The following is a 21196-nucleotide window of genomic DNA, read 5'->3' as shown; positions in this document are numbered from 1 at the left end:
GAATTCCTTAGCCATACCTACATACTTCTGCATATACCCCTAATTTTTAAATAATTATTGGCATCAGTTATGGCCAAGAAGATAATCTAAGCGTAAACTATCTTTCCAGCTCTGGTGGAACGGATAAAAAGGTCTTCTACATTAGTAGTGACTTTTCGGGATGCGATAACGAGACCGGCTGGATTATGATGAAAGACTATGGAGCATCTTCCGGTTGCACAGAATGGGACACTACTAGCATGACTATGCCATATATCTACTACTCTGGACTCGGAACACGTGTCCAGTGGTCATCGGGTGAGTAGTAGTCGACAAAATATCGTCCTGAACTTCTTAAACATATTCCTTTAATTCACAAAGATAGATGTGTTGCCAACAGGTAAGTATAAATCTATAGAATATTGGCTTAATATCTTAATTGTATTTTTACAAACGATAGTTGTGTGTATATTGTAATACATCTCAACCAATATTCGATAACGACTCTTATCTTCATTATGACCCCGCATCATAGATGCGGTATCCTTATAATAATTACAATGCTCGTTATCTTTTCATCCACAATTAGTTTCTAGAGGTTTCCTCGAAAACATGAGGACAGTTCTAAATAGCTGTTATAAGTCCATCCGTAAACAAAGGGTAAACTTGAGTCAAACTTGGTTAGAATTATTAGCCTGAGATATAGCATTTTAACGTCCATATCGGTACTCGCTTTCCCACTGACTTCACAGGCTTGATGGAAGCAAATACTCTTCATAGATTAAAAATTTAAATTCATAAAATAACTTCAAGGGCCAGCGTATTAGTGTTTATATGTCATTGTTTCATTCTATATCCGAATTCAGGTGACCAATAAGACCCATGGATCTCTTGTTATCTAATGTAATAATATGTTTTCAGGTGACCAATAAGACCCATGGATCTCTTGTTATCTAATGTAATAATATGTTTTCTCTTGTAGCAGATAGAATTGAGGCTGATGTTCTGGCAATATCCATAATTGGTAAGCACGTAAATAATTGTTTTTATTTTTGATTGAGACATTTCGACTTTTCACTTTTGGTGAATAAAGTAATAATGGTTATATTGGATATTGGTAGAGGGCGAAATAATCTTATATATAAATATGGGACAAAATGTAGTAATATCAACATCGGTGTGTATTTCTTTTTAGATTGGCACATGGTGTTCAAGGCGGTGGAAAGTGTTACTCCAACAGGAAGTGTAAGTTTAGAATCTTTGTGGACCGGAAGTGACACGGAGAATGACCTTGTGGAGTCAGCCATATCGGTAACAAACACGCCAGCCAATGTATACAAGTCTAGTGTGGTGGAGGCATGGTCCAATGATTTTACCTTCATCGATATGGTAAGTGGATTTTTGTTTAAATGGTGAAAACAATATTCATGAATTTAATATCATGGTCATTACCCGTCGTCATTGAATCTTTTTGGACTTTTGATCGACCAAGAATATCTGATTTAAGGGATGATTCAAAATTACACATTTCATCAAAAAAGGGTCAGACACTATTGCGTCGCAAGTATGCCATATACTTTATATGACTCTTTTTACTGCTTTTGGTTTAAGCAAAATTTTATGAAAATCCAAAAAGAGAATATCTGAAGCGATAGTCAAAATGTATGCATGAAGAAATATATAACTAATATAATCGTTTAACATAATCTTGAGTTTACCAAACTGAATTTAATCATGATATATATTTCCAACATCTTCCAGGTTAAATACTCCTATTTCACTGGCGGTGTTGAGAAGGCATGGATAGTTTTTGATGGCGTCGGTACAACGAAATCAACTTGGTTTGCGGACAGTAAAATTCTATTTTCGAAATACACGGACATCTTAATAGGGGGTAAAACAACAGTGAGTATATCGGGGTAAGTATTTCAATTGATTACTGTATTATTATTTAGACTTAAATTATTCCAAGTCAAAGACGCTTTACTTTTTAAGATTGCCATTGGTAATGATTTACTTTTTGTTTTTGATGAGAATGGTAATATATTACGGCTTCATTTACAATATGATACATTAGCCTTCCTAAATATTTTAATTTCTTAAAGAATTATGCTTTTCATAGCAGTCTTATCAAAATGACATATGAAAGAGTTAGATGCAAGTTATGATCATTCCATTATTTTGTATGTATTAATTTAAAAACTTTCATGTTTTATATGTAACATCGTTTAGTTTTAATAAAACATCATCTTATATAAGATGTTATCATCTTTATAAGATGGATATTTTCAATTTAAATATATTTGTTGAATTTTTATGTGGAGCATGCATAAAGGTATTTAAGAATAAGTCCAACAACTTTAATTGAAGAATATGAGGGAAGCAACACAATGTTATTTCGTTGTTAAATGCAACTTATATTGTAATATTGTCAATGTCGTAATTTGTCGCAGATATTTGAAAGCGAAATATTGAGCAAGATTGGAATCGCTCTCATAATGTGATAACTTTCAAACCCCAAACCTCGTTTTCCTTTTGTTGTATAGGGATTCGACGAGGGCATTTGCTGTCATTTACCAGAGTAGTTCATGTTCTGCGACGACAGGTTGGATGATGCTGTTCGATTACAGCAGTTCTTACAGTTGTAGTGCGTTTGAAAGGGAAGGAAACGTTGCGACCAAACCCTATTTTCTCTACAGTAATACCGATGTGTATGGCTACCCGCAATGGTGTAAGTAATGTTCCAACAATTAGTATGCAAAATATAAAGAGAACAATTAAGTTAATAATTTGACATAAAACACAGTTTTAAAAGTTAGTATACCCCATTCAGGGTAGCCATTTTGAAATAAGGTGCATGTTGCACTAAACAAACAGTTGTATTTTTTTTGTATTGTATTATCAAAACAACTGAATATTAGTTAGCTACTGTGTTCTATAATTATAGTCTAGGTTCTCATATTACACTAGATAGAAAAGGAAATGCGAGTCCTTCAGCTCAAACTCCACCCAGGGTTTCGATTTGAAATAAGGTGTATTTTGCACTAACAATATGAAATTCTATTGTTTTTACCTATTCATTTTCAAAATTCATATATTTGAACCTAACTTTTCAATATGGGTTTCGAAATTCATATATTTACAATACAGGAATAATGACTTGTCAGAAAACATTTTTACTTTTGAAATTCATGATTTACTAGCAAATCAGTGGCCGGATCAAATTTCTACCCTAGTCTCAATATTGTATTCACAGGGGCCATTTTGAAGGTATATTTTCATTTAGTTGGTTGTACTCTACATAGTGAATAAACAATCATGTTTTCTGCTCTGACAAAATTCCGTTTTAATTATCTTGGCAAAAATAGATCTAGGTGAATATAATAATTGATTTGAAAATATAATCAAAATGACTATTATATAATTTTTATTTTCATTGCTGGCAGCATCCTCATGGGACAGTACAAACTTTCCAAAAGCAGATGTTATGGGTATTTTCATCAAAGGTTGGTATCGTATAAATGACTGTAAACCGAACATCTAATTTTGTATTGTTTGTAGGCAACCACAACTATCCTATTATTTAATTACTTACCCACACTACTCTTTCTTCGAATTTAGTTAGAAAGTTGTTTTATTTGGTCAATGGAATCTTTCAAATCAACTTGCCGATTCATTTATTTCAAAAATCGGATTTGACTTGTCTTTAATTATCAAAATGTTTGTCCCTAACCAAGCGCCAAAATGGGAAAACACATGCATAATTTCAGTATAGCGTTAAAGCGTCATATTTACTTGTATGGTTTGCTATATAATATATCCGAATGTACCCTTTATCAATCTAGGTTGGTTCCCCGTTCTGAAAGTAGCCAGAGGCATGGACATTTCTCCGGCTACGGGGATTTACGATCTGTGGACTAATACTTACACTATGAATGAATACAACGATTCAAGCCAAGCGTTCTCATTCGCAAGCAACACCATGACGTACAAATCAAGTTTGGTTGACACATGGTCAAACTTTTACATAAAGGCGGTAAGGAGATTAATTAATGATTGTATCATTATCCTCAATGTTATGTCAAAGTAGTCACTTAGAATTACCTAATTCTGGATATTAATTTTGTTTATATATATACAAATGAATGGATAATTGTGGAAGATATGCATACTAAAGTTGTGGTAAGTATAACATAATGGAAATTGGTTTTACAAGAAAAAACTTAAATTTGACCAGTTTGGAATTGTGTCTTTAAAAGTTTCTGAATTGAAAATAAATATTCACTCAATACCTAGGTGTAAAAACATTCCATAAGCGTGACATATTAATCTGTGCTGGCTTTTTTTAAAGTTTTATTAAATATTTGTTTTTGTAAAAACGTTTTTTTGTTTTCAAAGCAATATGGTAAAATATAGATATAAACTTATTTACAAATACTATGTATAAAAGTTTTTTTATATGCCGGTATGTAGATTTATAGTGGATTAATGTATGATTGCTATTACATTGGGCATTAAAGTCTAACAAATGGGCTAATTAATTATTTATTCATTTTTAAAGGTGCGTGTGTCTTTCTTTGTAAGTGGAACAGAGCAAGCATACGTTGTTTTTGACGCTACTGGTTCGAATAAGACAACTTGGTTCTCTTGCGATCGTATTCTGTATACGTCTTGGACTGACCTGGGTAGATACGGACGAAAGGACTATTGTAGTGTCGCGGGGTATGTTGTGAAGTCTGAGTCCTTAAAATCACCATAAACTAGTTTACACATAACGAAAAGCTAAAACTAAAAAAATTAAATTGCTAACTATACTGATTATTGCACATATTATTAAACCATCACAGAAATTAAAGAGGCACAATATTTTCAAAGGTTAGCATATGGAAATTAAAAGAAAACAAACGAAAACATTGTTTCTATTATGTCGGAAAATTGTGAAGACAAAACTTCTTATGAAATTTGTCAACTTTTTATGCTTGAGTTTTAATGTTTTTTACAGAGATTCATCGAACAGCAGATTTTTTGCCATGCTTTCCTCTTATGGAAGCGGATGTACTACACATAACGGATGGTTTGTCGTGTCTGAGGCGGGTTCAGGGTGTTCTTGGGAAACGCAAACGTCCGCTCCATTCGCTCTCTATAGTGACACAACAACACTGGAGTTCAACGACGGTAAGAACTTACGAATGCTTTGCACATATAGAGTTATCTGCTCTTGGGATTGGCCGTGTCTTCATAGTCATTAGGTTAAAAGGGAAACTTTGCAAATGGTGAGGCAAACGACGAAAACTTCTAAAGAGTGAAAACGACGTATAGATCCTTAATGACTTCCGGGGAAAATATGTCATAAACTCACCCATTCGACAAATAAAAAAAAAAAACAACAACAGAGGACAGGTTTACAATATCCTGTTTTTGCTATTTTTAGGAATGATGCAAGTATGTTAAGAGATGATGTATGCCATTTCATATGCAAGTTCAAGATAAATATACCACCATTGCTTATTCAACGCTTCACGAATTTATTAACATGGTGAAGGTTTACTTTATGTTTACCATTGTATTTTTCAGGAATGGCAATCGCTGATGTATTTGCTGTATCTGTCTGTAAGTGACTAAGTTTATATAACATTTTATTGTCATAAACAAAATATCGCCTTATGCAATAAAGAGTCTTTTGGAAATGCAAAAGTTATGAAAGCGTTGTCATGATAAAAAAAATGATAATGTGAGAAGTTTTTATCCTTTAATTTAGCGGAACATCAACTTGTTTTATTATCACTTATTATTTTTTGTTGTCAGCTATGGACAATATTTGCGATATTGTAACCTGTGAGAATGGCGCCACCTGTCGTGACTGGGGAGTTACATACAGCTGTCTCTGTGAGGGCGACCATTACGGATGGCTGTGTCAAAACAGTAAGTCAGCATATCAATTCATATAAATTTTTGATTTAAAAAAGAATATACAGATGATTTGTGTGACAATTATGTTTATGTTTTCCTGATTATCACATTTAGAACAACTTGGCGGTAATGGCCATGACAACAGTATTGTGGCTCTCATAACGAAGTCTGTTATATGATTGCACCATCCGATATAAGTGTCTTTAAAGTGAATCAAACACAATTAGACAGATGGCAATCAGATCAACTCAATTTATCATTTTCCGGTTTAGAAATTATATGCAAGCACATGTATTAAAGTAGGGTAAAAACGATTTTACTTATCATGTGATTTTGGTTAATGTTTTATAGAGTAAGTTCACTTTTCTAGTGCTCTTGATGGATCATTATGTTTGACTCATTGACAACAGCAAAAAGATGTATTTATTACGTAGCTGTAAATATCGATCGTATACTTACTATGGTTGTGATTTTACGTCTTGGCGTGTTCTTACAGTTGACGGTAATTACACGTCGTGGACCGATTGGAGTGACTGTACTACCACATGCTATGCTGAGGGTACCCACTACAGGACCCGAACATGTACCAATCCCACTCCTTTAGGAATAGGACAAGACTGCGTCAGATATGGAGAGCCTTTGGAAATCCTTAGATGTATTCCAACCCATCTTGATATATGCTCAGGTAGTCTGCAATTATATAAATGTTTGGTTTCGGTAGAGTGTTGGCATATCTATAATAACTAAAGGCTCGAATATGTAAATATGAAAAATATGTATATGAAAAGTATCCATAACATATTCAAGACATTTTTACAACGGAATTAAATGTTGATTACTAGGTATGATGATGTTTCTCTTTAGAAATACCATTTGTGCTATCAAATGTATTTTTTACCTTTAGAATATAACACTGGCGAAGTAACGGAGGACACATCGTATTACATGGTTTGTCCCACTGGATTCTATATCCATGTATACGCGGCCAGCTATGGAAATGGAAGCACTTGTTTTGACGCCAATGCCCTGGAAGACCTACGGGCTGCCTGTCACATGCAGACAGACACGTGTAATGTGACGTTCTCTGACACTTTCTTCTCCGGCGATCCGTGTTCGTCATATCCCGGAGCTGTTGTAACCGGAAGTGCAAAATTCTACTGTGCTAGTAAGTGAGATAGAGGACACTAACCGTTTAATTACATTTTAGGAATCAGTGTACGAAAATGCGAGCGATGCAAGCGAAAGAGTAAAATATATATATATGTTATCTGCACATGGGACATTAAATTAATTAATGTCATTCAGGTACAAAAATCGTCACCAATCTATTTTTAAAATGCACACTTCATTTTGTTCTTCCAGAGCGCCGAGAACTGGACACTTTCCGAGGACGTAAGTTTTTTTTTTTAAATTCTTCTTATTATTTTAGTAATTCTATTGTGTGTAGACCTTCGCTGTCTGTTTGGAGCTAGCGTATTCAATTGAATATCGCAATATTTCATAACGTTCATAGACATCAATCCTATTTACTTATTCCTAATCAAGCAAATTATTTCTTCCAGCCTGGCGACTGGCCTTTAAAGTGCCTAGTGGTACAGCACCACCTAGCGGCTACACTGATATAATGGCATTGTACGACGCATCCGGGGCCTACAACGAGTTCGACACGGCAGCCATGACTGACTTCAGTGCTGGCGGAACTATATATAAATCAACAATGCTCGATAACTGGGGAACTAACTTATCGGCAAGCGCCGTAAGTAGACATTTTTCATATCTATACTTTGTGTCAACCTAAAAGCGAAATGAAAAAAAAATAACATAACTGTTATCTAAGACAAGAGTCAAGTGTAGTTTTGCTTAGAGAATATTTTTAAACAAGCTTCAACAAAATTATTTTGCTATCTAAATGTTAGATTATTTCTTTTAATTTGTAATGCACCGCATTGTATTTATGGTATACAATATTACGCGATACTTTCATTAAAATGTCATTGTATCATATAAACAGGTAAAACTATCCGTGTTTAAAGATGGTAAAGAGATGCACTACGTTGTATTTAATGCGGTTGGGAAGGGGAAGACGGATTGGTTTGATTGTAACAATATCATTGAGACAAGTTGGCATGACCTTCAAGACGGAAATTTCACCTGTACGAAGAGGTAAATATCAAAATCACTCGATTGAGAAAATATAATTCTATCGTTTTTAGTTTCATAGAAGGAAGCAAAACCTAGCTATTATATATCATTAGAAGTTGTTTACATGCAACTCTTTGGTTTTTTTAGCTAAATCCTCTTCCTAGAGAGATGGACCATTGCAGGATGAGAAACCCAAAACTGGATTATGATTGGTTGCGCTTTAGGCAAAAAGTCGTAGACAAAAACGAATGTAATAGAATTGGAGCACTTGCCGGTGGATAAGATATTTAGTGTTTCATCTTTTGTTCCAGGTGATCCCGAACTGGACCCAAATGTTAAAATTGGTAGCACCAGTTCTTGTCATTACAACTTGTATACTCTGCAAATGCTACATGAATACGTATACCCTGTTATTAAACATTGTTGATAAACGATAACCACTTACCCAAGTATTACATTGTACTGCAGACCGACAAATACAATACGGTGGTTGATTTTTTTTAGTGATGGTGACTCTTGGAAGAGAAACTTTTTCATAAAGAGTGATTACACGTCCTGTACAAACGAAACAGGCTGGTTTGTGCTGAAAGACTACGGGGCCACTGACGGATGTACGGAGTGGGATACGACCTCTTCTCTACCACAAATATGGTATTCACAGACCGGCTTCCGTGTTCAATGGGCATACGGTAGGCATCATACCCAGTGGTAGTTTAGGTTAAGGTTATCCGCTTATTATTCATGAAGTATTATATCAAAAACCTTAGCGGTGTTATGGCGTATGAGTATAATCATGAACAGTTTAAGTGCATTAATTTGAAAAAAAAGAACATATTTGCATAATTTTTAATGAAAATTGAAATGTTGCTTTTGATTAAATGTTTTCTGCTGACTAGCAATTGTCATGTCAACTAGATATTTTATTCAGTTTAACGTCTAAGACTTCTAACAATTCCTATATTGATGTATATATGAGTATGTTTTTCCCCATAGGTAATAAGACCACGGCTGATGCAATGGCTATCTTCTTAATGGGTACGTCTACAGATAACGACTCAATGAAATTATCCAAGGCAGCTCGAATACAATACGAAAGATCACGTAGCTACTTTTTAATAATCAAGAGCACATATGTTGCGCAACAGTTAACCATAACGAAATATTTGTATGGTCAGTGGATATTACGAATAATTTTTTGCATTAACGTTTTGAGTATGTTCCTATCAAATCCATATCATGAACTGATATTGCAATTGCAGACTGGCACATGGTGTTTAAGGGTGTGGAAGAAGTCACACCAGCAGCCGGAACAATGGCCAATCTTTGGAACCTAGAGGATACGGAGAATGACAATGACATTACGGCTACTACACTTACCAAATCACCAAACGTTGCTTACAAGTCCAGTCTTCTTGAGAACTGGGCTGACCCCTTTACCTTTATAGACATGGTACGGGAATCACAAGCTAATTAATCTGATGAGTATAATGACCATAAACTTATGATACGAATGATGGCAATTGTGATGATGGAACGCTGTTCCTAAAACGGATAACGGTTAAAGCTATATTAAATAAAAGGAAATATTGTGTAAAACACTTTACATTTTTTAAATGATTTGTGAATGGATTAATTTGAAATGCAACAGCTAAATGTCAACTTCTTACAGTTGTGATAATTTACACATTCGATTTAATTCCAAACAAGTAAAAGATGATTTAAGCTTTATAGAGGATTCATACCTTTATTTACATACGCATAACAATAAATACGACCTACCTGTATCATCCCAATCAATTTAGGGGAAATCACATAAGAAATTAGCCTTGATTAGTCTTGATTTTGACAGTTTGTATTTCTTTTGTCAAACTTATAAATTACCACTGTCTCTGAAAACCAGCATTTACAAATAATGTCAATTATTATAACTCTATTCACAGGTTAAATATGCTTTCTTTACCAATGGGCTAGAAAAGACATATACAATCTTCGATGGCAGAAATACTACAAAAACAACCTGGTTTGCTTCAGGCAAAATACTGTTTTCACAGTATACCGATATCTCATCGGTGTCCATCGGACATTGTAGTATTTCAAGGTATTGTTATTTTACAATTACTGCAACGACATCTTAGTACAATTAAAGTCGACTTGCCATGGCATTAAATTCAAGAAATAGTGATTATAACAGAAATGTTTAAATGTAACATTATAGTGGTTTTTCAAGGGATTCTTTTTTCCGAATCAATACGCAACGTCAATGTCTCTATTGTGACGTCACGAAAACGTCGGGGTTTCGCGCCATTCTCGGATTTTTTTTTCATAGTGGTATGCAAAAAAAATATTGACCAATCAGAAAGCCAGATTTGGTATGAAAACAAAGAAAAATTAATTCAAGAAATAGTGATTATAACAGAAATATAATATTGTACCGTTATGACGTCGTTGGCGTTTCCTTCAGGAATGGAGAGTCATACAAAATATTTATCTGCAATAATACATCTGCTTTTGAATATTATCTAAGTTAACAATGTGGCTCCGGTCAGAAAGAAAAAACTTGGCTGGCTGAAGGCGTTTCACTTTTGGCTTTCTAAACCTCACTAACATTCATTCGTTATTTTGTCTCTTGTGTGGAATGGAAACATTTCATTTACAATATACGTGCTAATGTATTTTAATTGATATTGATCGCTGATGTTTAACCATACAAACGGAAGCACTGATGATAATGTTTTCAGTGATTCGAGGAGGCGGTTTCTTATTGCTCATGATATATCGACAACGTGTACCAGCTACAAAGCCTGGATGTTTACACAGGATGTGGATGGAGCTACGTACTGCTCGTTTGATAACAGTGTCTACCTTGGCAAGAACAGACCTAACTTCCTCTACAGCGAGGGCACATCTTATGGACTTCCACAGCCGTGTACGTCGTTAAAGAGCCGTGTAGTATGGCAAGGATATGTGATAATCAAAATAACAAGATAAAAGGAGTCAACTATTCTACTTGAAAAATAGACGAAGATAATGTATTATTTGTAATGTAAACCTCATTATAAGATATGTAAGTGATATTTTCTTATCCTAACACATTTGCTTCATATGAACAATTACAAATGACACAATGCAATATTACAATCTGACACATTAATACCAATTCATTGACGTATTCATGTATATTTGTATGGATTAATTTGAATTAAAAATATTAACTTGTTCATCCCCAGTTGGATTTTATTATTGAATTGTAAATCAATTTCAGCCTGGAACTGGGACAATGTAAATTTTCCATCAGCCGAAGTCATGGGTGTATTCATTATTGGTAAAGTTTGAGTGTTCCAAATCAAGTACTAATTTGGTAATGCAAACAATGTTAAGTCATTACTATCAATATTCAATAAAAATAAATCTCGTTTATTTGCTCTAAAATTTTGAGATATTAAATGAAATATTCGTATTATTCACTCTCTAAAAAGCCTATTAAAGTGCAACACGATCTCCAAAGTGATCAGGTTGTATCAGCAAGATATCAAACAACATATTAAAAGAATATAATTTTTGAAGTAAAGTTATATGTAAAACACAGCCAACACTGAGACATAATTTGGGGTTTTCCAGGATGGTATCCTCTAATGAAGGTCGCTAAAGGAGTGGATCTATCACCGGCCCTGGGTATACACGACTTGTGGACTGGAAACTATACACTGAACGAATATAACGATACTGACACAGCCTTCTCGTTTGCCGCTGACACCATGCCTTATAAATCACATGTTGTGGATAGCTGGTCTAACTACTACATTAAAGCGGTCAGTTCCGTGCTATCAAGCTTAGTTATGTACTGTAAATAAATATTGTACCTTTGTCCTGCCATATTGCACTGTGTCCTGTTCCGATTTCATATAAAGGATTAAGGTACAGAATTTCTAGTTTCATTGGCAGACATTGTTTCAATGATGTTGAAAAATAAACAAAAATGTTTAAATACACTTAACCGTTCATAACATGGCAGTTGTATCATATAAAATCACTAGTATTTGTATACTTCGCAGAAGATATTTTCGCAAACTTCAACGGTCGTGAATTTAGCATATGTAGTATCCCTGCGAGGTAATTAACGATACGATAACTTAAACTATTATTGTTATAATAGTGTATTATAAATATGAATTTTTGTAGATAAATATTTTGATTTTGAAAAGTAGGTTAATTTTTAGTATATTCTGTGTAATCTCTATATTTTCCTAGGTTCGTGTATCTTTCTTTGTTGGTGGAGTTGAGACGGCGTATGTGGTATTTGACGCCCACGGAACGGACAAGAATAGCTGGTTTGACTGTGATCGAGTATTATACACATCATGGACAGATGTCAGTCGCTATGGCTTCCGAGACTACTGCAGTGTGATGGGGTATGATCTTATTCCGTCCTTTCGGGTAGGTATCGATTGTTACGTCATTATTTTGTGAGTGCAATTCACGTTGTTCTTTCCGAAAAGAATGACGTTACGCTTGTAAACACATGACGTCACAGTCAATACCTACCCGGAAGGGCAAATAACTCTGTAATATGCAAATACAGAATATTGTTTTCCACAGTGTCATTACCGAACTATTTATCTATTTATAAAGGTTTTCTAAAGGATTTATATGTTATAAAAAATGTTTATTTGTACATGAAGCTACAGAGAAAATAATTTTTATACGAACCCATAACATGTTAAAATTGGATTTGCTATTTGTATTAATACCAATGATCTGTAAACAACCATTGTTATTTACATCGTTTGATAATACACATGATCTGTAATCAGCAATAAGAAGAAAAATACTTTTCATTTTACAAATAAACATTCATGACTGTTATCAATCAAAGAAAATGTTATATTATCGTTGTTTGCCATACCTCTTCCGCAGAGATTACAGTTTAAACCGGACATTTTTCCTGTCGTCGGCCTATGGAGACTCTTGTTCAGTCAATAGTGGCTGGTTCGGAGTTATAGAACATGATACTACCTCGTGTGCCTGGGAACAGAAGCACGCTAGACCATTCGCAATATACAGCGACGCTACAACTATCGAAAACTATGATGGTAACTGCATTTAATTCAGTTTATATAATAATTTTGACGTTTAACAGTGATTTTGAAGTGTATTCATGACTTGTCTTGTATCGTGCGGACAATAAAATTTAATAATATTTCTTGTCCGAACAAAGACTACATATTTGTTTATCTTCTTGAAAGGTTTTATAATTCTGCAATATATTTAAACTTCATTATTATTACAGTATGGATCGAGTAAAATGACATTCTTCTCCCGGAAAATAATAACTACTTTACTAATTGACTTCATGTATCACCTTTCATCTCAGTTTTAGATGTTGTTGTATAGTGTACTTTTCAATTATGATATTTCATTTTGATATTCGTTTGTTTTCAGATATGGCTGTTGCTGATGTCTTTGCAGTATCTATGTGTAAGTCTTAGACCTCAGTTATCTCCCCTTGCATGGAATATGAAGGAGGAACTAAGCATTTACATTTATTGTGAAAATCCACCTATTAATGACGTTTAAAGACTTGCTAGATAATTGTGAAGGACACTTATCTAACAAGACATTAATTAGAATGAATATCATCCTTATTACTTTTTACTCATTGCAAGATATTTTTTGAATTTCTACTCAGTGTGCATGTATAACGTGTCCTGTATAATAAGTTTCCGAATGTTTCTTCAATACATTTAAGACTTTAGTTTTTGCAACTTTATACCATTGTGCGTCTTTGCTTAACAGCTAAAGATTCTATATGTGATATTGTGGAGTGTGATAATGGCGGTACTTGTTATGATTGGGGAGCCAGGTACCGCTGTTACTGCCCGGGTTACTTTTACGGATGGTTGTGCCAAAACCGTAAGTATATAATTCTTACAATAGTCACAGAGTTATAACTGTTTGTGTCTGTAAAAATGAAGTATTATACTATCCTTCATCACAAGTGATGTAAACAAAAAGAAATCAAGTAAGACCACATGACTTGTGTAATCCCTCAGAAGCTAACAAGCTGATTCCACGCATTATCTTTTTCCGTTATCGTGGATGTCCACAAAAATTAACGACCTATTCCTTAAGATATGGATAAATGTGGTAATATGATAAGATTATAATTTGTAATTACAATCCGGATGTTCTATCGATTTATACCCAAAGTGATACACTCTTCTTTACCAATGCCACTGATGGTTTACAGTGGACGGAAACTGGACTACATGGGCCGACTGGAGTGCATGTAGTACCTCGTGTTACGCTATAGGAACCCAGTACCGGTACCGTAACTGTACTGAACCAGCCCCTGTAGGACACGGACTGGACTGTGGCTATCCTGATCTGGAGGTCCAGACCTGTGTACCTGACCACGACGTCTGCCCAGGTGTGTTTGATGTTAAAATATATCATGTCATTTTGACATTGAATTCATTCGTTTACATTGTAACTTTTAAATTAATTTGTTTGTTTGTTTGAGTTCTTTATTTTACATTCAATTTGCAACAGAGGAAATAAAAATATATTGTTAGAGAATTTAATTGATTTTAAATATATATCAATAATGATCAATATAACGGTACATAATATACGAAACATAGATATTCATAAACCTATTCTTTTATTTGTACGTCTATACATATACATAGAAATGTATGTTTTATACCATTTTGAAATATCCAATTATTATATGAAATATATTAATTTTCCACAAATTAAAGTGGATAAGAACATTTGTTCTGTTAAAAATGGTCTCCTTTTCAGTATTTTAACTACAAATATCTTTTAATGAAGCCAGTCGAACACTATGTATGCTTACATACTTGCTGTAAGTGCATTTTTCAGCATGTTTTATGTTATGATATACACACCAGAATACAACACTGGAGATTTGTCAGAGAGCAAGAACTACACGATGATCTGTCCGGTCGGATATTACATATATGTCGACGATGCGTTTTATGGGAACGGCTCTATATGTTACACTGCGGATGCTATAAATAGACTGAGAGGCTACTGTCACGGACAGACAGACAGCTGTCAATTCTTCTTCACAGATTCTTACTTCGGGGGCGATCCCTGCTCAGCCTACCCAGGTGTAACTAAATACGGGAACGCCAAACTTAACTGTATAAGTAAGTGGAAAGCGTCTTAATTGCGGAATTAAGTGGAAACATGTTGATAAAAAATGTTATTTTCTGTAAGCGAACTTACTCGTACATTCTCATACGATTAAATCTCGTATAAGACAGCAAAAACAAGCAGAAAATTTTGTACGTATCATCGATAATTACTATCATATAAAATCATAAGAATCAAATAATCTTGGCATGATAAAACATGCATCTGCTGACTTAAGGCTTTTTCAATATCAATATGATAGTAATGTTATGCTAAGTTCTAATACATCGATGGGCATCTTTCAGAACGGCAGTTATTGGACACATACCAGGGAGGTCAGTACTCATTATTCCCATTATTATTGTATATTCTATTCGGCCAGGGAACCATATTAACAAAAACAAAATCATTAATTTTTGTATTGGATTTGGAATACATTTTAAAATATAATGATAATTATTTGTTATGGATATTTTTTGCAATTGTAATTTTAATCTCCAAATGCATGATAATTACAAGAAAAATAACGGACTAAGGACAACACCCTGTTGACCAATGACCCGGTTATGGTGTCACAAAAGCAATATCGACTTTGTGCTTCTAAAATGAAAACAAAAACACCGAGCAGCCGATATATGTTTAATATCGGCATTCGCCATGCATTAGTCATTGGAAATAATGAAAAGCAATGGAATAATCCGAGAATAAAGATATTGTTTTCATCATATCCTATTTTCCTTTTGAAGCCTGGAGACTGGTGTTTAAGGCAGCTCACAACCAAGTCAAGTCTGGTCATGCTGACGTGAAAGCGTACTATGATGCCACGGCGAGTGACACGGATACAGACGCCGTCGTCACAGATAAGACAGATTTTAGTCGTACCGCCGCCATATATAAATCAAGTCTCCTTGACGACTGGGGGAGTAGTGCTACAGTACAAGCGGTAGGTAGTACATGTTGGGGCGACCATCTATACTTTATATAGATTATATAAGGATTCATTAAATGGTAGGCATCACATATTGAAATTACCAGCGCAAAACTTTGAGTTGTCATTGTATAAACCGTTTTAAATTTGACTATATATTTATTTGTTTGTTTTCTTTTTAATTAGGACCAAACCATTTTCATGTTGTTGATTAGTTATTTGGTCTTATGTACTCTCGGGTAATTAAGTTATCCACTCATTTTATGTTACTAAATTTTTAAGATTATTTCTTTCTTTCGTGAAAACACGTAAAGAGGTATGCGATTGTTAATCACTTTCATTGAAAACCAATATTTTGAAAGATTGTCTAAATATCGATATGGCTTCAAATAAAATCACGTCAGCTTTTCATTGCTGAGGGACATATGTGACGAAAGGACGGGTAAAACAGATAATTACAAAGCAAAGGGAAACGATAAATTTAAACACACCAAGTTTAAACACACCAAAATTAAACCACACTATTTAGACACAATTGCCAAAATTTCCCACTCCAAAATATCCCAATTTACGGTATTCTATACACCTTCAGAGTGCTACAATTTGAGACCGCAAGTTTAAGCATGGGTACCGTAAGAGAAGTATCGCTAGCAGTACCTAGTGTTCATTACAATTTGATGTCAATCGTTATCTCTTATATCATAAACAATCATAGCTTGTACGTAAACTATATATTTGACCTTTGTGATGGTTCCATCAGATATTGTATGGGAGACTACACGAATAATTCATACAGATATACTCGATTAGTATAGGACACACGTTAATTTAATAACGTATTTTACACAGGTGCGATTGTCGGTGTGGAAGGATGGCAAAGAGGTGCATTACGTGGTATTTGATACCTTTGGCAAGACGAAATCGAACTGGATGGAGTGTGATAAAATACTATACTCAAGCTGGCATGATCTGACCACACAGAATATCTCGTGTCAGATAAGGTAGCTGTTTCTGGATCTCCCGTTATGACTTAGAATTATATGCATATATTTCTTTAACATTATTGTATATGTTATTTAGTTTTTTTACGGAATAGTTATTTTGATGTGAAGTCAACATGTGAACTTCTGCTTATCTTTCCTATTCCAAATCTGTCGGTATAGTAATTCCACGCTCCAGCTCATTACATTTATATTGATACAAAACATTAATAATCCGAAAAAATGCGATAAAGAACACGTCGCTATTAATTCCGATTTCATTGCAATATTTAATCCGAAATGTATGTTTTAGAGAGGACAATACGAGGAAGAGAACATTTTACCTGAGCCGACAGGGGTTTGACAGTTGTACGGATGAGAGCGGATGGTTAATATACAAAGACGTCGGAGCTTCCTCGGGTTGTTCCGAATGGGACACAACATCAAACACTATGCCATACATAAAATACGCAACTGGGACAGAGTTTGTCACGTGGGCATCAGGTCAGAAACGAGAATGATATTCATTATAGTGAAGAAAATATTTTTATAATAATATATAATTTATAAAGCTTGATTACAGGAATATAAATTTGCTCTATGTGAAGCCTTCAAGTGTAATATTAAAAGTAAGGGTTGATTAAAACTTGAATCTATCATGTGTTTCTTTTTCTTTCAAAATCATACAAAAATATTTATCATAATCTGTTTTCAGATCCCCTTGTAGGAGACGCAGACGCCTTGGCTATATTTGTTATGGGTAAGTTATTTCTGCGAACTCTGCAACGAAATAAGTACAGTGGTGTAATACACTCTAGGTTTCAGAACAAAATGACTTATTAAGTTCTCGTTTTGAAGTTTTAATACTCGTTTTAATCAACCTTTGTACGATCCTTCACATTTGTCCTTCAGATTGGTACATGGCATTTAAAGGTGTACAGGGCGTCAGTGCCTCTACCGGAAGTTTGGAATCTCTATGGGTCTCTGAAGAAACTGAAAACTACCTAGATACATCAGCTCAGACAACCTCAACAGCACCTGGTCTCACATTCAAATCGTCATTACTGGGAATATGGTCAGAAACCTTCACATTTATCGAAATGGTATGAACCTTAAACATCGTAGTTACAATATGAACTAGTTTGATCTATATTTTGTCTAAAATCCAACGCAGTTTAGTTTTCCAATTAGATAGGAATATTTCTAGCTGGTCTGATGAACGAGAAGAGGCATTGGTGTATTTACAGTTAAAATCAAGTACTTATTTCAATATATATATTATATTGTTTATGTGTAGTAATCATCATTTGCACTTATACCACAATCATTAACACCATTTTCTTCTTAGGTAAAGTACGCATTTTTCTCCAACGGAGCAGAGGTTGCCTTCACGATATTTGATGGTCGGAACTCGTCTAGCGTCGACTGGTTCGCCAATGGCAGAATCATCTTGTCAAGTTATGATGATATTGTCAGTCAGGCTAAAACTGATTGCAGTATCGCAGGGTAAGTCTGATATCGAAAAATTGGTGTAAAAATTAACGGTACTAGATATGGCTTATATGTAATTCCTTTCACTGTGCAAGTAAAGTTTGCCAGATAAGTTCTACATTTCTATGACTGATGAAGATATTCCATAGAAAACTGTGAACTATACGATGCATAATTCTTAAAATAAATGTTAATTTGTTAAATCGTCCATACTCTCTTCAATTTGAAGAGACATACAAATATGCATTGTACTGTTCGAATTTCTTTTTAAATATGCATCATGATTTAAATATAATCTGGTGTTTATTGTCTTATTTTCTAGAAATAAAATACAATAATTCAACGTAATCGAGGTTGAATTTATGGCACTTATTGTATTTTTAGGGATGGGTATGAACGTCATTTTGCTATCTTGAAACAAGGCGGCGCGACCTGTACTAATGTACAAGGCTGGATGTTGGTGTCTGAGAATTCTTCCCAGACATGTGTGTTTGACCGTGAATCTAGCGTGGAAACAGCGCCGTTCTTCCTCTACAGTAGTAGTAGTACTTATGCATACCCTCAAAGCGGTAAGTTACAGCATTGAAGAGAATAAAACCTAAAGTTTGATTCTTAACAAATACTATTGACGTCAGATTCGTTATGTCTAGATAAATTATATTTACTTATTGTGAGTATTTTGTTTTGCAATACAATGGTAATAAGTGCTACCGAGTACAAGCAGATTTGTAATTTTATTGCCGACAGTGAGTAATCGACTTTTTCTTAAATAATTAAAAATGTTTAAATAGATTGCAAATGCTTGAAAAATAGTTTTAAATACTTGAAAAATAGTTTTGTTTCTAGATTTTTGGTGGAATGATATAAGTACTACCTACATTAGAGGGTGACAGTGGTTAGTGTCACCCCGATGATTTCACTGTCACTCAAGGCGACACTAGGCACTGTAACCCTCTAATGTAGGTAGTATTTATATTATTTTCTTGAACCACTGCAACGTGTAATATTACACATGATGGTAAATAAATTTAGGCTATAAATTACTTAGTATCTCAAATATATAAAACTGACAAACTAAATTAGGAATTTAAAGTGTGCGTTTTATTTTCAACAACACAAAAGAACTAACAACAACACTACAATGGTGATGATCAGATTTCTGTATATCACCTTGTTATGTAATGTTATTAGTGGCGACGTTGCAATTGTCACTGAAACTTAGATTAAAAAAATACCATGTGACCCCAGAAAAAAATATTTGCAAAACATAAAATTTTGATTTTTCCCTCTATACAGTAATCTCCTGGGATTCTGCAGCAATGCCAGCAGCTGACGTCATGGGTGTCTTCGTCAAAGGTACTTCACTTTTACTGCTCCTTAAAAGATTCATTTATGTCTGACATGTCCTTGTATACTGTAAGGATGCCATTTACACGATTTTGGTTTTTAAATCAAAATATAATGTGCATATTGTTTCGTTTAATTTCTTGTATGGATATCTCTTGATATAAGCAAGGAAATATTTGAAATTATCGACATAAATTTTGAGTATTCATAAGTACTAGTGCTAAAATTAAAACAAAAATACCTTTCCGCTCTAGGATGGTTTCCAGCGTTTCACATTGCCGTTGCTGGTTCCCTATATTCCGCAAGCAGTGTTTATGATTTGTTTACCGGAACGTATATAGTCAACGAGTACAACGAAACAGCGTTTTCATTGGATAACAATGCAATGACGTTCAAGTCTAACATCATTGACAGCTGGACATCTTATTATATACAAGCGGTAAGAGACAAGTGACGGAATGAATCATTTCTATATTATCTGTTATATTATTTTGTAAAAATAAAACATCACAAAAATTATATCCATTTAACCATACTTCACAATACGGTTTCAATATGATTCTGAGTGTGTGGATTTTTCTCTAGGTTTGTAATCTAGAACAGCGCTTATGGTTTCGTATTTTCTGTATTACAGGTGCGCGTATCGTTTTTCAAAGATGGCGCTGAAGCGGCTTATGTCGTTTTTGATGCCCATGGATCTAACAAGACAAGCTGGTTTGACTGTAACAGAATCCTATATTCTTCGTATGATGATTTGACTCGAGAAACTCCAGTAGACTACTGCAGTGTTTTGGGGTATGTAACAAGCAGAACCAAATAATATGCATGTAGCATACATGTATATTAAGAATCGTGGGGAATAAAATTAAAAAGGCATTTGAAAAGTCGTTTATTATCACATCAGAATGTTTGTGAATTGTCGTTTCATTTGTTAGTACTATGAACATGCTTGGCTGGGAACACATTCCAACACTTCTGAAATTGACCAAGAATTAATTTTATCGAGTTTTTCGGAGGGCAAAATGAAAGTGATAAAGTCTGCGAATGGCATACGCATACTGTAAACAAAGGTTTTTTCGCGCGCGATTTATTTTTGCGAAATTCGCGATGAGATATAAATTCGCGACAGTTTATATCCACGAATTCATTTCTTCCACAATTCTTGCACATTTAGATTGAAATGTATCTCCATTCAATTTTTAATCACCGAAACTTAATCATCGCGAAAATGTTTTGAAACGGACATCGCGAAATTTAG

General features: G+C 34.3%; 1 protein-coding gene across 1 annotated transcript in view; it reads left to right on the top strand.

Annotated features, from left to right (window-relative positions):
• Positions 1-21196, top strand: part of LOC138321558 (uncharacterized) — a 71894-nt gene that overhangs the window by 39564 nt on the left and 11134 nt on the right. The window contains exons 71-110 of the mRNA XM_069265310.1: positions 110-297; positions 962-1003; positions 1175-1368; positions 1741-1898; positions 2526-2710; positions 3426-3485; positions 3825-4015; positions 4541-4701; positions 4982-5154; positions 5554-5589; positions 5785-5901; positions 6386-6574; positions 6794-7054; positions 7252-7281; positions 7452-7645; positions 7901-8052; positions 8536-8720; positions 9025-9066; positions 9291-9481; positions 9972-10129; positions 10770-10957; positions 11294-11353; positions 11650-11840; positions 12280-12440; positions 12946-13121; positions 13471-13506; positions 13825-13941; positions 14279-14458; positions 14946-15206; positions 15498-15527; positions 15939-16135; positions 16970-17121; positions 17414-17604; positions 17816-17860; positions 18013-18203; positions 18449-18606; positions 18976-19160; positions 19888-19947; positions 20193-20377; positions 20573-20733. Coding sequence (XP_069121411.1) covers positions 110-297; positions 962-1003; positions 1175-1368; positions 1741-1898; positions 2526-2710; positions 3426-3485; positions 3825-4015; positions 4541-4701; positions 4982-5154; positions 5554-5589; positions 5785-5901; positions 6386-6574; positions 6794-7054; positions 7252-7281; positions 7452-7645; positions 7901-8052; positions 8536-8720; positions 9025-9066; positions 9291-9481; positions 9972-10129; positions 10770-10957; positions 11294-11353; positions 11650-11840; positions 12280-12440; positions 12946-13121; positions 13471-13506; positions 13825-13941; positions 14279-14458; positions 14946-15206; positions 15498-15527; positions 15939-16135; positions 16970-17121; positions 17414-17604; positions 17816-17860; positions 18013-18203; positions 18449-18606; positions 18976-19160; positions 19888-19947; positions 20193-20377; positions 20573-20733 — 5832 coding nt within the window. The remainder of the gene's footprint in view (positions 1-109; positions 298-961; positions 1004-1174; positions 1369-1740; positions 1899-2525; positions 2711-3425; positions 3486-3824; positions 4016-4540; positions 4702-4981; positions 5155-5553; positions 5590-5784; positions 5902-6385; positions 6575-6793; positions 7055-7251; positions 7282-7451; positions 7646-7900; positions 8053-8535; positions 8721-9024; positions 9067-9290; positions 9482-9971; positions 10130-10769; positions 10958-11293; positions 11354-11649; positions 11841-12279; positions 12441-12945; positions 13122-13470; positions 13507-13824; positions 13942-14278; positions 14459-14945; positions 15207-15497; positions 15528-15938; positions 16136-16969; positions 17122-17413; positions 17605-17815; positions 17861-18012; positions 18204-18448; positions 18607-18975; positions 19161-19887; positions 19948-20192; positions 20378-20572; positions 20734-21196) is intronic.

The sequence above is a fragment of the Argopecten irradians genome, chromosome 1 (genome assembly GCF_041381155.1).
Source record: "Argopecten irradians isolate NY chromosome 1, Ai_NY, whole genome shotgun sequence".
In the NCBI taxonomy this organism is placed as follows: domain Eukaryota; kingdom Metazoa; phylum Mollusca; class Bivalvia; order Pectinida; family Pectinidae; genus Argopecten; species Argopecten irradians.
This window is presented reverse-complemented; position numbering and strand designations above follow the sequence as displayed.